The sequence below is a fragment of the Psittacula echo genome, assembly GCF_963264785.1.
Source record: "Psittacula echo genome assembly, chromosome: 5".
NCBI classification, from domain to species: Eukaryota; Metazoa; Chordata; class Aves; order Psittaciformes; family Psittacidae; genus Psittacula; species Psittacula echo.
The window spans coordinates 86,262,576-86,278,704 of NC_137739.1; the positions used below are offsets into that span (position 1 = coordinate 86,262,576).

General features: G+C 44.0%; 1 protein-coding gene across 1 annotated transcript in view; it reads right to left on the minus strand.

The window, feature by feature from the left end:
* The window catches only part of HSD17B12 (hydroxysteroid 17-beta dehydrogenase 12), a gene marked incomplete at its 5' end in the record, with an annotated part of 94,924 nt that overhangs the window by 25,842 nt on the left and 52,953 nt on the right, over positions 1-16,129 (minus strand). The window contains 3 exon segments of the mRNA XM_080620014.1: positions 7,886-7,930; positions 9,164-9,228; positions 13,991-14,101. Coding sequence (XP_080476140.1) covers positions 7,886-7,930; positions 9,164-9,228; positions 13,991-14,101 — 221 coding nt within the window.

The following is a 16,129-nucleotide window of genomic DNA, read 5'->3' on the forward strand; positions in this document are numbered from 1 at the left end:
CATAATGCTACCATAGAGTTTGGGTATAGTTCCTTCGGTTTGGAGGGCTGCATCATTTTAAGTCAACTTCTTTCACACCTAATCCTCCAGCCCGTAAGTTCCAGGATGCTCACAGCCAGTGGCTAACTTAAGGTAGAGATTCATTACAGACCATTTCATTAAAGAAGCAGGTATCATTCCTTGATGTCCATTAATCTACAACTGCATTTATTGCATGCCTGGCAAGCACCAGTTCTCTTGTCCACTCTGCCTCACCAGAGGTGTCTTCTGCCTTCTAATCTGGGGACAAAAAGAGCACCGCCTTGAGTGTAATGCAGCAGAGATTCCTATCTGCGAATACAAAAAGGCACAGCCTTCTGGCTAGATTTATGTTCTAAAGCAGTTGCTACACTTAAAAGCTCCTATTAGAGCACTAACAAATAGTTAGAAGTTATAACCATGTATTTCCAGCGTTTCTTCCTCAGAAAGAGATCTCCCATTCTTAATGATCACCAAGGTGTAGTCTTTTCTCATTCCAACTCAAGCAACAGCTCAGGAGCAGAGCTTAGGGGAAGAACAGTAACTTGTAAAGTTCTGAATACCTTTCAAGTGATATTCACTCAGATTGCTGAAATACACTTAGGAAAACCTGAGGTAAATATTAGAAGCCATCCTTCCCATCTTATGGGCTGCACAATTGTCATACACAGCCAGAAATCTAATATAGTTGAATATTTAGATGTAAGTTAGTCTATGGTATGATGTTATGACTACAAGTTTTCTTCCCATACCAAAAGGTATAATGATCTGTAATGAAGCCTATGCAAGTACAACAGAAGATCATAGAATCAAGGAATAGTTTCTGTTGGAAGGGACCTTAAAGCTCATCCAGTCCCAACCCCTGCCACGGGCAGGGACACCTTCCACTAGAGCAGCTTGCTCCAAGCCCCTGTGTCCAACCTGGCCTTGAACACTGCCAGGGATGGGGCAGCCACAGCTTCTCTGGGCACCCTGTGCCAGTGCCTCAGCACCCTCACAGGGTAGAATTCCTTCCTAATGTCTAATCTAAATCTACCCTTTTTGAGCTTAAAGCCATTTCTCCTTGTCCTGTCACTACAGGCCCTGGCAAGAAGTCCTTCTCCAGATTTCCTGTAGACCGCTTTAGCTTTCAGATGAAGCTAGAGAACTTGTGTAAGTCTTCTACACCTTGTTATGCAGCCAAGAAGCTTCTTTCAGCTCTCACGAATCTGAGGTGAAATCATAACAACTCAAAGCAACACAACCTTCTAAAGATTAGCAATTCCCTGTGGTGCACCCACTCATGTACAAAAACATCATCGCTACCATAAGATAATTCATAGTGCCCGGGCAGAGGATTCACACAAGTCCACAAATGCATTAGCTCTTGAGCAAATAGCTGACTGACACCATGCCTATGCAAAACTTAGTACAGACCTTACACTGAAAGAACTGAGGAACTCATGCACTGGTAGATAAATGGATCATGAAACCTATTTTCAGCATCTACTATTAGGTTTTCTAGGTGTGTCTCTTTTGAAGCATTAACTTAATGCAGTTCAAACCCCAAGCTCAACAAGAATCACTTCCATTTGTATACACGTCCAAGTAAACCTGATGTCAATTCAGCAGAAAAATCACACAGTGACCCATGTGGCAAGGTCAGCAAGCAGAAAGGGGCATGGGACATACAAACGGAACTATTAACATAGCATGCTGCAAGCCCTGTTCATTGTCAGTGGCTTTCCTTTGGGCAACAGTTCAAGGTGACAGTTTTCCCTATTTATAGCCACAAACTTTCAGAGTCCAGTTTACAAGGCAGAGCTCTCAAAATAAGGGTCTTATTACCCAAATAACAAGGCTGAACTTTCTCTTTTTAGAGTGCAGAATATGAGCTGTCTCAACCTCAAATCTATGAAAAGCTACAGAACTCCAGGATTTCATAGAATCATAGAATGCTTTGGGTTGGAAAGGACCTTAAGATCATCCAGTTCCAACTCCCCTGCCATGGGCAGGGACACCTCACACTAAACCATGGCACCCAAGGCTCTGTCCAACCTGGCCTTGAACACCGCTAAGGATGGAGCATTCACAACCTCCCTGGGCAACCCATTCCAGTGCCTCACCACTCTCACAGTAAAGAATTTCTTCCTTAGATCCAATCTAAACTTCTCCTGTTTAAGTTTGAACCCGTTACCCCTTGTCCTGTCACTACAGTCCCTAATGAATAGTCCATCCCCAGCATCCTTATAAGCCCCCTTCAGATACTGGAAGGCTGCTCTGAGGTCTCCATTTCCTAAATATCCCAAATTTCCCCAATTTGAAGAAAAATCCCAAGTGCTTCCCTGAAAGGTATTTATCACAGCTACGTTTCCCTTGTTCCATGTGTACTGTGCTCTTAGGCTCAAAGTCAGCAAGGTGCATTTAATTTCTCCCTCCAGACCATCTGAGCAATACTCATGACCACCTTCACAGAACACTTGCTCCTCTTTCAAGTGCTGGCAACTCTCTCTCTCTCTGTTACAAAGTTATATGATGTACTTGATATGATATGATGTACTAAATCACCATCCCCTCTTTGATTATGTCTTTGAATATAAACATATAGAAACCTCTTGACTGGAACACACACACACGGAGTGATCCCACAAGTCAGTGTTGCCACTTCCCTCAATTATGTTCCACTTACTGTGATGCCCTCCAGTACACAGCAAATATAGAAGTTCACATAGGGCTCTACCAGGGCACAAGCATCTATCATCTCATTTCTGGCAAGGTACCTTTACATATGAGGTATTAGGCTGCCCAAGCCCATCTGAACACTCACCAGAGAAAGAGAGGTCATTTCCCACTGTCTTTCAGGATTACTGCTCCCCAGGCTCTTCTTCCTTCTTTCTTTTCTTTTTCCCCATTCAATTTTATGCAAGGTGTGAGTTTTGCTGTTGGTTTATGGCTTTCTTCGGGCTTTCTTCCTAAACTCACGGTTTCAGACTTTTAGGTGGGGTTGTTCCCTTGTCCTGCCTGGGATTCACAACCTGCCATAATTCACCTCTCATTGCTCTTCCATTAAGAGGGCAGTTGACACTAGATCCCCTAGTTTAACACAAAGCATTTACATATCTGAAGTCTCAAGCAAATCTGAAGTATCTCAAATACAGCAATGATACAAATCCTCAATCTTGTAGACCTATTATCCCTTTGTATTTGACAGTATAAAACAGAAATGATCAAGGCAAAGATTAGCACAGACATCAAGGCATGTACACATACGTAACTTACTCTCCCCCCTTCCTCTCTTAATGCCAATTTCCATTCAAAGCCTGGCCTAAAAGCCCCAAATTCACATTCCCCCACAAGATAATAGCTTGCAAACCAATTCAGCTCCTTGCTTAATCAACCGCTAAGCCAGCACTCCCTCAACTATTTAGTCCTCCTCATTTTTCAAGAGAACATAGGTTTATGCCTCACTCCCAATGCAATTAGCATATTGTGATGCTGCAAACAGAAAGAACATACTTGCTGGTCCTTACATCCTGCTTCATAAGGAGAAAGAATGGCTCCCTCAAGTATGTTAAACTCTGCTCGTTACCTACCTATTTTTTCCCACTGGACACAAAGTCCAGCATCTCTGGCTTTCAGGATGTTAATCCAACAACCAGATCAAGTTTATTTGGTTATCCAAGGTGAAAGGTCCTACACCTGGGTCGGAGCAATCCCAGGCACAGCTACAGGTTGGGCAGAGAAGAGATTCAGAGCAGCCCTGCAGAGAAGGACTTGGGGGTGTTGGTCAATGAGAAACTGAACATGAGCCGGCTTCAGTGTGTGCTCGCAGCCCAGAAACCAACCGTATCCTGGGCTGCATCAAGAGGAGCGTGACCAGCAGGTCGAAGGAGGTGATCCTGCCCCTCTACTCTGCTCTCGTGAGACCTCACTTGGAGCATTGTGTGCAGTTCTGGTGTCCTCAACATCAAAAGGACATGGAACTGTTGGAACAAGTCCAGAGGAGGCCACGAGGATGATCAGGGACTGGAGCACCTCCTGTATGGAGACAGGCTGAGAAAGTTGGGGCTGTTCAGCCTGGAGAAGAGAAGGATCAGGGGAGACCTCAGAGCAGCCTTCCAGTGTCTGAAGGGGGCCTATAAGGATGCTGGGGAGGGACTCTTCATTAGGGACTGCAGTGACAGGACAAGGGGTAACAGGTTCAAACTTAAACAGGGGAAGTTTAGATTGGATCTAAGGAAGAAATTCTTTACTGAGAGGGTGGTGAGGCACTGGAATGGGTTGCCCAGGGAAGTTGTGAATGCTCCATCCCTGGTGGTGTTCAAGGCCAGGTTGGACAGAGCCTTGGGTGCCATGGTTTAGTGTGGGGTGTCCCTGCCCATGGCAGGGGATTGGAACTGGATCTTAAGGTCCTTTCCAACCCAAACCGTTCTATGATTCTACGATTCTAAATCAAAGGCTGTAGCATACAAAGGTGAACTGACACAAGAAGATGAAGTTGGTACAGATGAACTATAAATGAAAACTACACAGAGCAACTATAATTTGGGCTCTTCAACACTTACTGGTTAAGTGAAAAACCCCAGGGCTTTAACTTGGTATTTTATTCAGTGTCAGAAATGTTCAGTTTGTGTCTCAAAATGGGATGAGGATATCAAAAAAATATGGTACAAACCCATGTTACCTGTCACTAACAGTCATTAAAGGGAAGTTCTGCTTTTTAAATCCCTCCAGAAGCTTGAGATGAGATTCTGACAGGGACCATGAAACTTCGCATACAACCCTGTCTTCTTCCTCATTTATCTGTCACCATAACCCTTGTGTAAGGCTGTGTTAAGTCTCAAGCTTTCCCGAGAAAATACCACAAACAAGACCCAAGGCACCTCTTTTGTATGTTATATGAAGAAAGGAGTAACTCCTGCACTGCACATCACCATGGAAATGTGACATTTCCCACAGAGCTTAAAAAGAACCTACTGTGTTTGAGGGGGCTGGGTGGTCTTTGGTCAGGTTTTTTTTGCTGGTATTGTGAAGGATGTGAGATTTCCAACGTGTTTTACATAGCTTGATGTAGTTTTACATAGCTTGATGTAGTTTTACATAGCTTGACGTAGTTTTACACAGCTTGATGTAGTTTTACATAGCTTGTCTTCAGGGGTGTACAGGATGCTTTGAAGGCAGATAGCAGTAATGACAACACTTCATGCCAGACTGACTGAGCCCCAAAACTGCAGCACTATGGGGTTCACGGGTGACCAAATCCAACCCTAAGGACATGATGGGGCAGACAGCGTGGAATAAGACTTGGGAAAGAGCTCTGGTGGGAAACAAGTTCTCAAATATTAGGGAGGATTTCACAGTACTAGATCCTTTACAGCTGGGAAGAGTATTAAAACAGCAGGACCAACTAGGCTGATAATTTATCCTATGAAGTGAAGATGGGGTCTTATCTCTCAGTGCACCCCTTCTTTTACATGTTGCATATCCCCCTAGGTAATCCAGGGAGCTGCCTAACGAAGGAGATGGGTCAAAAGGTGGGGGATGAGCACTACCTGTCAGAAATGCCTACATTTGTGGCAATAAAACATCTCTGCAGAATCAAACTGTGCTGACTATCTTGACTTTCCAACTTCAAGCCTAAGGAGTGTTTCAGCCAGAACCGAAGCGGAGGCCTTTGATATGTGTGCCAGAGGAGTTATGCTGTCTCACAGAGGTGTTACTGATGGCACATGGTGCAGGTTACAGGGGATATCATTACCTGAGGAAGTCTGGTCCAAAAGGCAAGGAAGTAGATGGCAATGCTCCAGAATATAACAGCAGACAGGTTATGTGACACCTCTAAAGAGGATCTGGAGATGCTGTAAGCAGAATGAGTACTATGGGTACTAGCAAAACCTGTTCGGCCTCTCCTACTTTCACCGTTTCAGCAGACCTTCATCTCCTTGCTTAAGAATGTGGTGCTGTCTTCCATCCCATCATGTTTTCAATCAGGCAATAAGGAAGAATATCTTTCTAAACACACATACACTTGGATAAGAGATGGTATCAATAAATACTGAGTGAAATATCCACAGCATTATGTCCCCAAAATCTAATTGAGGGGACATACAGACTTCTCGTAAAACTGGTTATTTCCCTACCACGGCTCTCTAGTTCTATAGGTTCTCCTGAAAAAATGACTTACAGATGGTACCTATCTCTAATGTGCTCCTCTCCCCAAAACAGTAAGCATCTGGCATGCCTGCTGTTTAATTACACAACAGGCTCTTGCAGAGGGAAACATTTTCAAGCCTGGAAGCTTATGCTCGAGCTCTGATTATACCCAGTAGCAGGAGCTGCTCATGGTCAAGAAAGAAGTCTTCAAAGAGAAGGAAAAGCACTATTAACACGCAGCAATTGAGGAAGGTTTTATAGGTGTGAAGACAGCCACATCAGAATGTGACGAGGCTGATAGGAGACAAATCTGACAACGAACTGTAAACCGTTGACCACCACTGATCATAAGCACGATGACTCAAGCCACAAAACAGTAGTGGTTTATTCAGGAAACCAATATAATGTGGCTGCATCTCTGCATCTGCTTTAACTGAGTTAAAGCAGACCGCACCTATTATTCTAGCTTCAGAAATACACATTCAAGTAGTTCATCTATAGCTTTTCTATCCTAACAAGATGCTCCCAGGAAGAATGATACCCCACATCATTTAATCACTGAATAGTGCACTCCCTCTGCTGGCACAGCACAGATGTCACACCTCAGCAGAAGCACTGATTACACTCATCTCTAACCAAGTGGTCTGTGCATGATAACACTTCAGGTTGACACCTGGGGTAGCTCTGTTAACATTACAAAGAACCTGCTAAGTGACTTCCATAACAGAAAACACTAACAATACCATTCAGTCATGCAATGGTTGCACTGTCACTGTTTGCCTGTGTTTTTATGATCCTATAGAAGCACTGTTTTAAGAGGTCCTGTCCCTCCTCCCATGGAAACACCACACAGTTTAGACTCCCCACAGCCACCATACTAGATGAATTTAGTACTTGACCTAATCAGAACAGCTGCAGGGAAGTCAAATCTTTCAAACCAGCTTTAAAACATCCACTATTTTAACTTTGAGGCAAAAGGTTAACCCTCATCTAATGGAAATGCAAGTTTTGTTATGCATAAGAAGAGGAAGGTATGGTTTAACAGTGAATAATCACAAGGAGTTTCTTCAGAACTCACTGATAATGCTCTAATTGACTCCCAATGTCATGTAAGCAGCTGCTATTCCCTCTGGCCCTTTCAGCTGGAAATACTAGGATGAAAATCTGAGGGTTTGAATGGGTCTCATGTTAATAAACAAGAGAACAGCCATATGTTTTAGCCTGAAGTCAGGCTGATTTCTCATCAGCAACAACTTCAGGTTCAATGCTACAAAGGGAAGGTAACTTCACTTCAAAAGTTAATGCACGCCTTTGTGGACTTGGGTTTCCTTCCTGTTCATGTATTTCGCAGAAGATATTTCAGTGCCTTCTCATTGCAATGTACAAAAACCTGAGCTGTGCAGAAAGAAACACACCCCAAAACCACAGATACAGGGGGAGAAGAATGAATGGTTTACAAGAAGGATTAGACCAACAGGCACAAAGAAGCATTAAGGGTTGTTTTGTGCATACCTTGCTCTTCCAAATAGCTAATGGGTATCTTTGCAACTAATTGTATTTCACACAACAACCAGAACAGTCTGATAGGACAGTCATAACCTCTGGGTTACTCCAAGACAAAAACTGAACCTGTGGTCCAACAGGCAAAAGCAATTGCCCCAGACAAGTGAATGTTAATTCACTACTGGTTTTGAATGAAGACGTTAAGGACAAGTGTTGGTAATGGGGCACTTACCTTACAAACAGCCAGGATGTTAATGTTGGTCATTTGGTCGATTGTCTGCAAGAAAACAAAGGTTGGGGTTTATTCTAAGTTAGCTGTTTGGTATTTACACACTGTCTAGGTTCAAGTGCCAGGATAACTTGAACCTTACACTTACACATCCACCTTTACTCATTGCCTTCCTGCCTAAGTATTGGGAACAGTGATGGACTTTCAAAGCATAGTTTGGGAATTGCCCTTGGCCAAGTTTTATCTCTGATTCGTGACTCATACTAATAGAGAACAATGCAGATGTATCACACTGACACTGTATTTCCTATCATTTTTTGCAATATTTATGAACTTTAATAAATTCTGCTGTTTTAGACACAGTCATAAATTAACGTCTGTATTTCGCTCTGCATTTCACAATATTGTTTGAGACTCGAAGTTTATTCATCAGGTAAAAAAACAGGACTTGGGGATTTATTCTTTTTGCTACCATGAAGCTTCTTGTCAGGTGAATGAAAAACCAGATATACCTATCAACACTTAAGCAGGAAACACAAACCCACAGTGGCTACAATGCGCTACAAGGGGTTTGGAAACAAAACCATGCACCAATGAAATCATAATCAGTTTTCAATGTACCCAATGCAATCAAGGTTGTCCCCACATCGCAAACTAATGTGGTCATATTTAAGTTTCACAACAGTGTTATGGAATATGCAGCTTCCATTCATGAAGCTGCTTGCTTCCCTTCCTTTCAGTCACTTAAGAACCCCAGCTCCAGCTAAGGCAGGTCATGAACGACAGCCGGATGAGACCACAGACAGGAGCAGAATTGAGCTACTGACCCCAGAGCATCTGTCTGAAGCAGGAATACAAAATGAAGAAGAATGCGTAAAACCACAAAAACCGAGACTGCCATCATCTGATTTGTTGCTTTATGTAAATCTCAGCTTTTGGGACCCTTCACTGTAATCATAGAATCACAGAATAGTTTGGGTTGGAAAGGACCTTAAGATCATCCAGTTCCAACCCCCCTGCCATGTGCAGGGACACCTCACACTAAACCATGGCACCCAAGGCCTCATCCAACCTGGCCTTGAACACCGCCAGGGATGGAGCATTCACAACCTCCCTGGGCAACCCATTCCAGTGCCTCAGCACCCTCACAGTAAAGAATTTCTTCCTTCAGAAGACCTTGTTATGTGGCTTCCTTAACCAAACCTGAATACCTTTGCCATATCTGTTTAGCATTTAGTGCGAACTACAAGAACATCACAAAGTACCACCAAAAACATTTACCTTGTCCAGGTCTGGAACATCGAGAAAATATTCAGGATAAGCATAGGAGATTCCCACATTGTTGACTGAAACGAAAGAATGAGTTAGATTCATGGGACGCCATCAGCTTTCTCATGCTTTGATGAATAACAGTTTTCAAACAACACTCTTAAAGTGCTGCATTTAAAACATTCTGACCCCTTTAGCCAAGTTTCCTTCAGTGTAAGAATACACACGAAGAAAACAAGAGTGACTACGCAAGCCATTTTAAATGTGCAAGTGTGAATTCTCTGGTTGTTTAAAAGCTGGCACATCAAGCACATCATGTTCATCCCCCACCACATTCCACAGCGCAAGGGAAGAACAATTCCTCGTTTAGAAATGTCAGCACACAACGTGTGACTGTAGAGAGACATCGCTGCACCACGGAGTGTTGAGATCCTGCTGAAAGGGAGCCTCCAGCCAAAGCAAAGCTGTCAGTGCCAGGCAGGGCATTGAGTGAAACTGGTTAATGTCTTTTATTGATAGATAAATGAATGGTTTGGGCTGAAGGGACCTTAAACCTCACCCAGCTCCAACCCCTGCCATGAGCAGGGACACCTTGCACTAGAGCAGGTTGCTCCAAGCCCCTGTGTCCAACCTGGCCTTGAACACTGCCAGGGATGGGGCAGCCACAGCTTCTCTGGGCACCCTGTGCCAGCGCCTCAGCACCCTCACAGGGAAGAGCTTCTGCCTAAGAGCTCATCTCAGTCTCCCCTCTGGCAGGTTAAAGCCATTCCCCTTGGCCTGTCCCTACAGGCCCTTGTCCAAAGCCCCTCTCCAGGTTTCCTGTAGCCCCTTTAGGCCCTGGAGCTGCTCTAAGGTCTCCCCTTAAGGACCCTTCTCTATCTGAACCAGCCCGGCTCTGAGCCTGGCTCCATGGCAGATGAAGTCACAGACGCTACCGCGGAGCGGCCGCAAGGTGGCAGCAGGAGCCCGGGCGGCGGCCGCTTCCCTCCTCCCCGGTCCCCCCCGGTCCATCCATCCATACCCCGCCGCGGACAGGGCCGCCTTTCAAGGGGCTTAGGACCCGCCTCCGCTGCACCCTGTGGTCAGGGGCTCCTTACACAGAGATCCACCGCATCCACCTGTCCTCCCTGCTGCCATCCCACATCTGCAAAGCCTTTTCCCCCCTTAGTAGCACACAAAACAAACCGCGGCAATGTATTAATTACTTAAACCTCTTGATTTCCCAGCGAGGTTTCATTCTCAGACATGAAACCAATGCCCATGCTCAAATCCCACTGCTAGCAGGGGAAAACTTCTAACACCGATAGCAAACGGCGCGGTTCCGCAGCCTCAAACTTCACAGAGCACATTGATATGGAGACACGCATACACACACCAAAGGGGAAAAGAAAGCCAGCAAATGGGATCTCCGTTTCCCAAGTACCCGTTGTTCATCTTACGCAAGTGAATCGTGTGACATTTGGTTGCTGTGGCAACATTTTACATTTATATAGTGCCTCACACCCTAGAGAATCCCCAAGCGCTTGCTGTGCGTGCTCAACGGGCACTGTCCACCTCCAGGGCAGGAGTCTGCAGGGCAAGAATCACCGTCAAAAGGCACTGATGCCTTTAAAAGTATATATAACAATAGGCCCTACACCTGTGCTAAAAGCCATCCTTTCAGCATCCAACCTCAGAGGTGTTTAAGCATCAATAGGGATGCGGGAAACACGCAGCCGAGGTTCTGAAGTGCACAAACTTCAGTCAGAGATTCCCTCGGATGACAGCTCCTTCAGCGCGGATCTGTGTGTATTTATGGGAAGCTTTAGTTCATTAGTCATGGTTGTGTTTGAAATCTTTAACTTCCAGATAACCTTTAAAAACACAGGAGCTGAGGAGGGGAACAGGGAGCTGGCAAATTCCCAGCAGACGTTTGCTATATTTAGGGGGAAAGCTCTAAAAAGGAAGAACATCCAATCTCGCTATTGCCGGAGCCAGATTTGTTTTCGTTCTTTTCATCCTGAAATAAGCTATTTTTCAGTCTCTGGAAAGGATTTTGGCTCTGAAACGTGGCATAACAAGGGACTAACCTTGGGTATTCTCTCCAAATATAGATTCATGCTACAGAGTCTCACACCAAATTCACACCCCTCACTGCAGACTGGGTCTCAGATACTTAAATCCCCTTCTACCTCCAGCACTTTCTACCGGCTCCTACTTAGCTGCAGTTGGGAACAGAACATTAGAATACATTCATTTCCAGCTGGTACAGGTGTATTTCACCTCCAGAAACGTGCACAACAAGAGGGTCCAGCTCAAACTCCTTTGGAGAATCACAGCTATTTAGGAACAGCAAAAGGAAGAGTTCCCACCTCTGCTTGTTTAACATATTGCTGTAGCTAGCACATGTTCGAAGTCACTGACAGACGCTGTTTTGAACACACAGCAAAACATTATGCAAACTCTTTTAGCCTTCCTACGTGGGTGAGAAGCTTCCAAATAAGAAGTTTACAAGGATTTCAATCTGGAAGTACTTTAGTTAGACTCGGTGCAACTATAGAATCAGAAGCACGATCTCAAGCTGTATACGTGAAGACTCCCGTCTCTCCAAGTATAAGGTTAAGGAATAATCAGCATCGATCTCTAAGAACTAGGCTGTGCTACCAACGCTCCTCATAGCTACTGCTTCAGATGAGACCTGAAGGAAGGAAATATACTGGAACCTGAGAACTCATCCCTTATGGCTGTTCTCATTTAAACCTGTGTTTTCCCTCACACAAACGCAGATCAGCAAAAGTTCTATTCCAGATTGCAGCAAATACTACAGAATTCAAAATATAAGGCATTAAAGCATGAAATGAATTGCCATAAAAAGATTAAGATACGGTCTTTCTGGAGCAGCCATCATCTGTGTTGGAAAATCAGATTGGCAAAGGGTTTCTATCCATACAGCTATAGATGGGGGAAAGCAAGGAAACCTCCGTATCATGTAAAGGGATGATCTCAAGCATAAGATCTACTACAACTGCATTATTAGTTAGAAGAGAGATTTCTGTAAACCTGCACTGGCAATGGCTGCATGAAAAACAACCGAGGAGCTCAGCTAGAGAATACACAACTCTGGAGCATTTAGTTGCTATTTTTACCATGGTTTTAGTCAAGGCGCTCACACAAATAAAAGCAAGAACCAGGCTCTGTTTGAGGAACGCGCTTGTTTTCCTGTAATATGCATACACAGAATCTGAGTTGCAGTCACCGCTTTAGTGCCCACTTTGAGCCAGACTATAGTCAGATGTGCATCACCATAACCTTAGCCAACCCTAAGAAATAAGAACCCTTCCAGTGTGGGTTTGTACATCACACTGCAAAAGGTTTGTGCATCGCACCGCAAAAGGTTTGCTGGTGTTTTAAGACATTTAAGTGTTAAGACTGTTCTGCAGCAATTGCTATGTGACAGGCAGCCTGCAAGCCTTCCACTCCCCGAGTTGATTTTGATGGGACGGATTAGCGCAGATGTTAATTTTAATCTTCAAAGTTTCTTTGGAACCTATTTGCTTCAAGAAACAAGACACGAGGCATCCACAGCGCTGTCACAACTCCCCTTTACATTAAACGCATCTTTGGCAGTTGCAGTTACGCAAATGGATTTGAGGTTTTGGAGCAATTAAATACTGGGTGCCATGAGTTGTATGCACTCCGATCTGTCAGAAGTATTAGGGAGGATTCTGGGCTTTATCCTTTAGTCTTGTTTTTTAAATTGAGTTTTTCAATGCATTATTTTCTTGGGCATCATTTGCAGACATCGTATGATAAGGCTAATCTATTAGCAATGAAGTTCATATAGCACATATGTGTATAACATATATATACGTATATGTATATATGTGTATAACAAACCTAGCTTGAAACGTGGTTCTTAAAGAAACCTTTTTAGCTCTAATTACTACACTTCCAGTTAGCAAAATGAGTTTTGTAGTGAGAAGTACTTTATATGATGACATATACCAGTAGATGTCTGAGCCATACAACTTTATAAAAGCTCAAGCCTTACATTTAACCATCTCAGGTTCTCATCCCCACGCTGAATAACCATAGAAATATAGGATACATACAGGTATACGTGCTTCTACAGAAAGAAGCAGAAAACTGATAAGCAACTGCCTTTATCCCTCTTTTCAGAAGAGAATGAGGTAAACTGCTGTTACGTTTAAACTCTGCTTAGCTTGGGACAAACACCTTGAAATCACCTCAGTTCTACATCCAACAAAGTAACTGGATGGATGACCTTCTCTTTTCAAGGACTACCACATCACTACTACACTCCTGCAGCATCACACACCATACTCTGGCATATTGCACTACTACCAGCAAACAAGGACTGCAGCTTACCAATGTACCAGAACATGCTTAAAACTTTTGAAGCAGGAGCCAGTCACTTGATGCTATATTGCAGTGATTAAATTTCAACAGCTCTATAATTAAAAGTTAATGGTTCTCCCACAGGGCTCTACTGCTAAGCTAAATCTAAGTATCTGGAGCTTGCTTAGGTTCTAAGACAGCATTAGGTCAAGTCACACTGCACGCTGTCATGAGCTAAAGAGCCTTTAGCAATTAGAACAACACATTGAAAACATTCAGTAAGCATCACAAGTCCTAGAACATAGGCACACATGCAAACACCATCTCATCTAGTGCATCAACAGGAAACTAAAACACAGAGAGCATGCAGCAACACAGTTTTAGTCAGGCAAATATTAGCTTTTGTGGATTGGTTTCCATAAACTTCAATATGGGAAGAAGTCAGCAGGCATGTCAAGACAAAACATCACTATGAAAGCTTTAGACAGCTCAGATACAAACCTAAAACACCAATCTCCAGGCCTTCCAATCCTGCTTTGATTCGAGTGTAAGTATCTTCTGTCTCTCCAAAGTCTGCCACAATGACTTTCGTTTCCACTTTGTGCTTCTCCCCTAGAAAATACAAGTTGTTAAAAACTGAAGTTTGAAGTAGCGGAATTACCATTCAGATATTGATATAGCCATTATTACGCTCTGACAAAACATGTTAAGTAGCGAATATCACACCTTTTCACCTCCGCAACGGGAATCCTTGAGTTCTAACATAACCTGCGCAGGAAGTCTGGGACATTCAGCTGCTTCTGGTGAGACCATGAATTCCCACATGATTCAGCCCATTCTGTTTGTGAGGTATGATGAAGGTGGCAAGGAAACAAACGACACAGGTTTGCACAGAATCAAAGGGGCAGAAATCTGAATGTGCATATACATGAGTGTTCAAGCACAACTTGACAAGGAAACTTTCCCCAACTTAAGCCAAATGAGTTGCTTCAGACCAAGCAAAATAGCTCTCTCATTGCCCTCCCTTTCCATTCGCACTTTTGGTGCCATCGAACTTCCTGAATATTTAGTATTTTGAACATAAATCAAAAAGGAAACATGTGGGTGAACAAGAGCAGAAGAACTTCGAGTTTAATCACATTCCAAAACTGTTCTGATATGCTGTCATCTCCAACCATAGCAGAACAGGAAAAGTACACGTCGCCAACTACAGTTTGAAATAGAAGAAAGCAAGTATTAAAAATACTTCATATAAAAAGCACTTCTACTTCCATCAAAGCTAAATGAATGACACAATTAAAACCATTACGACGTCCTCTCAGACGTCAAAAGAGCAGAAGAGTAGCTTAACATCACAGCGCCTCTTCTGCTGCACCTAACTCCTGCCCTAGCAATTCCTTAAGGCACCTGTGTACAGCTCAAGAGGGGTTTCGCAGCACTTTGCCCCCAGAGCCATTCATGAAAGCGGTGCCATGTTAAAGGAAAAGAATCATTCACAAAAACCAGATTAGAGGCAGCCAGATTCCCATGATGCTCCTTCCCATTCAAGGGAAAGCCGCGACTCCCATGCTCCTGCCGTCCATTCATGCAGAATCATGAATCCCCTGAACTCGCTGGTTTGCTGGCTGCTTCCCCTCCCCCTGCACCATATCCCTATAATGGCAGATGGAATTATTTCTCCTCCTTTTCCCCCTCCCCACCCTCAACCTCTTCATCTCTCCTGAGCAGCTGCATTGTTTGAAAATCCCTCGAGACATGTTGCTATGTCAAATGACGACGTAAATAGCATTAAGCCCCTACTGCAGCAGCAGCCTTGTGATCGCGTCACAAGAAAATCAAGTTCAACGTTGGGGGGGTTAGGAACGGTCTATTTTTGAACACAGCTGGTCTAATATTCAGCATACACACTGGAGTACTTACAGGACACGGAATTAAAGGCGGCATTAGAGGCACATCTAATACACGCAAGTGGATCGGGCGGGCAAAGCCCAAGTCGTCTTCGCTTCTACATACATGCCATTTTTAACTGGTTTGTGGGGCTGCAGCTGTCTTCACTGCTGCTCAGATGCTTCACGAAATGAGAGTTGTTTAAAGGACACAAACACCGCCGTCACGAATCTGCTCAGTTGGCCCTTTTATACTAACCACTCTTCATTAGGATTGTTACCAATCTGTCTTCGGAGCCTTTTGAAATCACTACAGGGACAGTGAGAGGATGAGGTAAGAAAAATCTGAAGACCTAATATTATAAATAGGAAAAAAAATTGTAAGTCATAGAATCACAGAATGGTTTGGGTTGGGAAGGACCTGAAGATCATCCAGTTCCAACCCCCCTGCCATGGGCAGGGACACCTCACACTAAACCATGGCACCCAAGGCTCTGTCCAACCTGGCCTTGAACACTGCAGGGATGGAGCATTCACAACCTCCCTGGGCAACCCATTCCAGTGCCTCACCACCCTCACAGTAAAGAATTTCTTCCTTAGATCCAATCTAAACTTCCCCTGTTTCAGTTTGAACCCGTTACCCCTTGTCCTGTCACTACAGTCCCTAACGAAGAGTCCCTCCCCAGCATCCTTACAGGCTCCTTTCAGATACTGGAAGGCTGCTCTGAGGTCTCCATGCAGCCTTCTCTTCTCC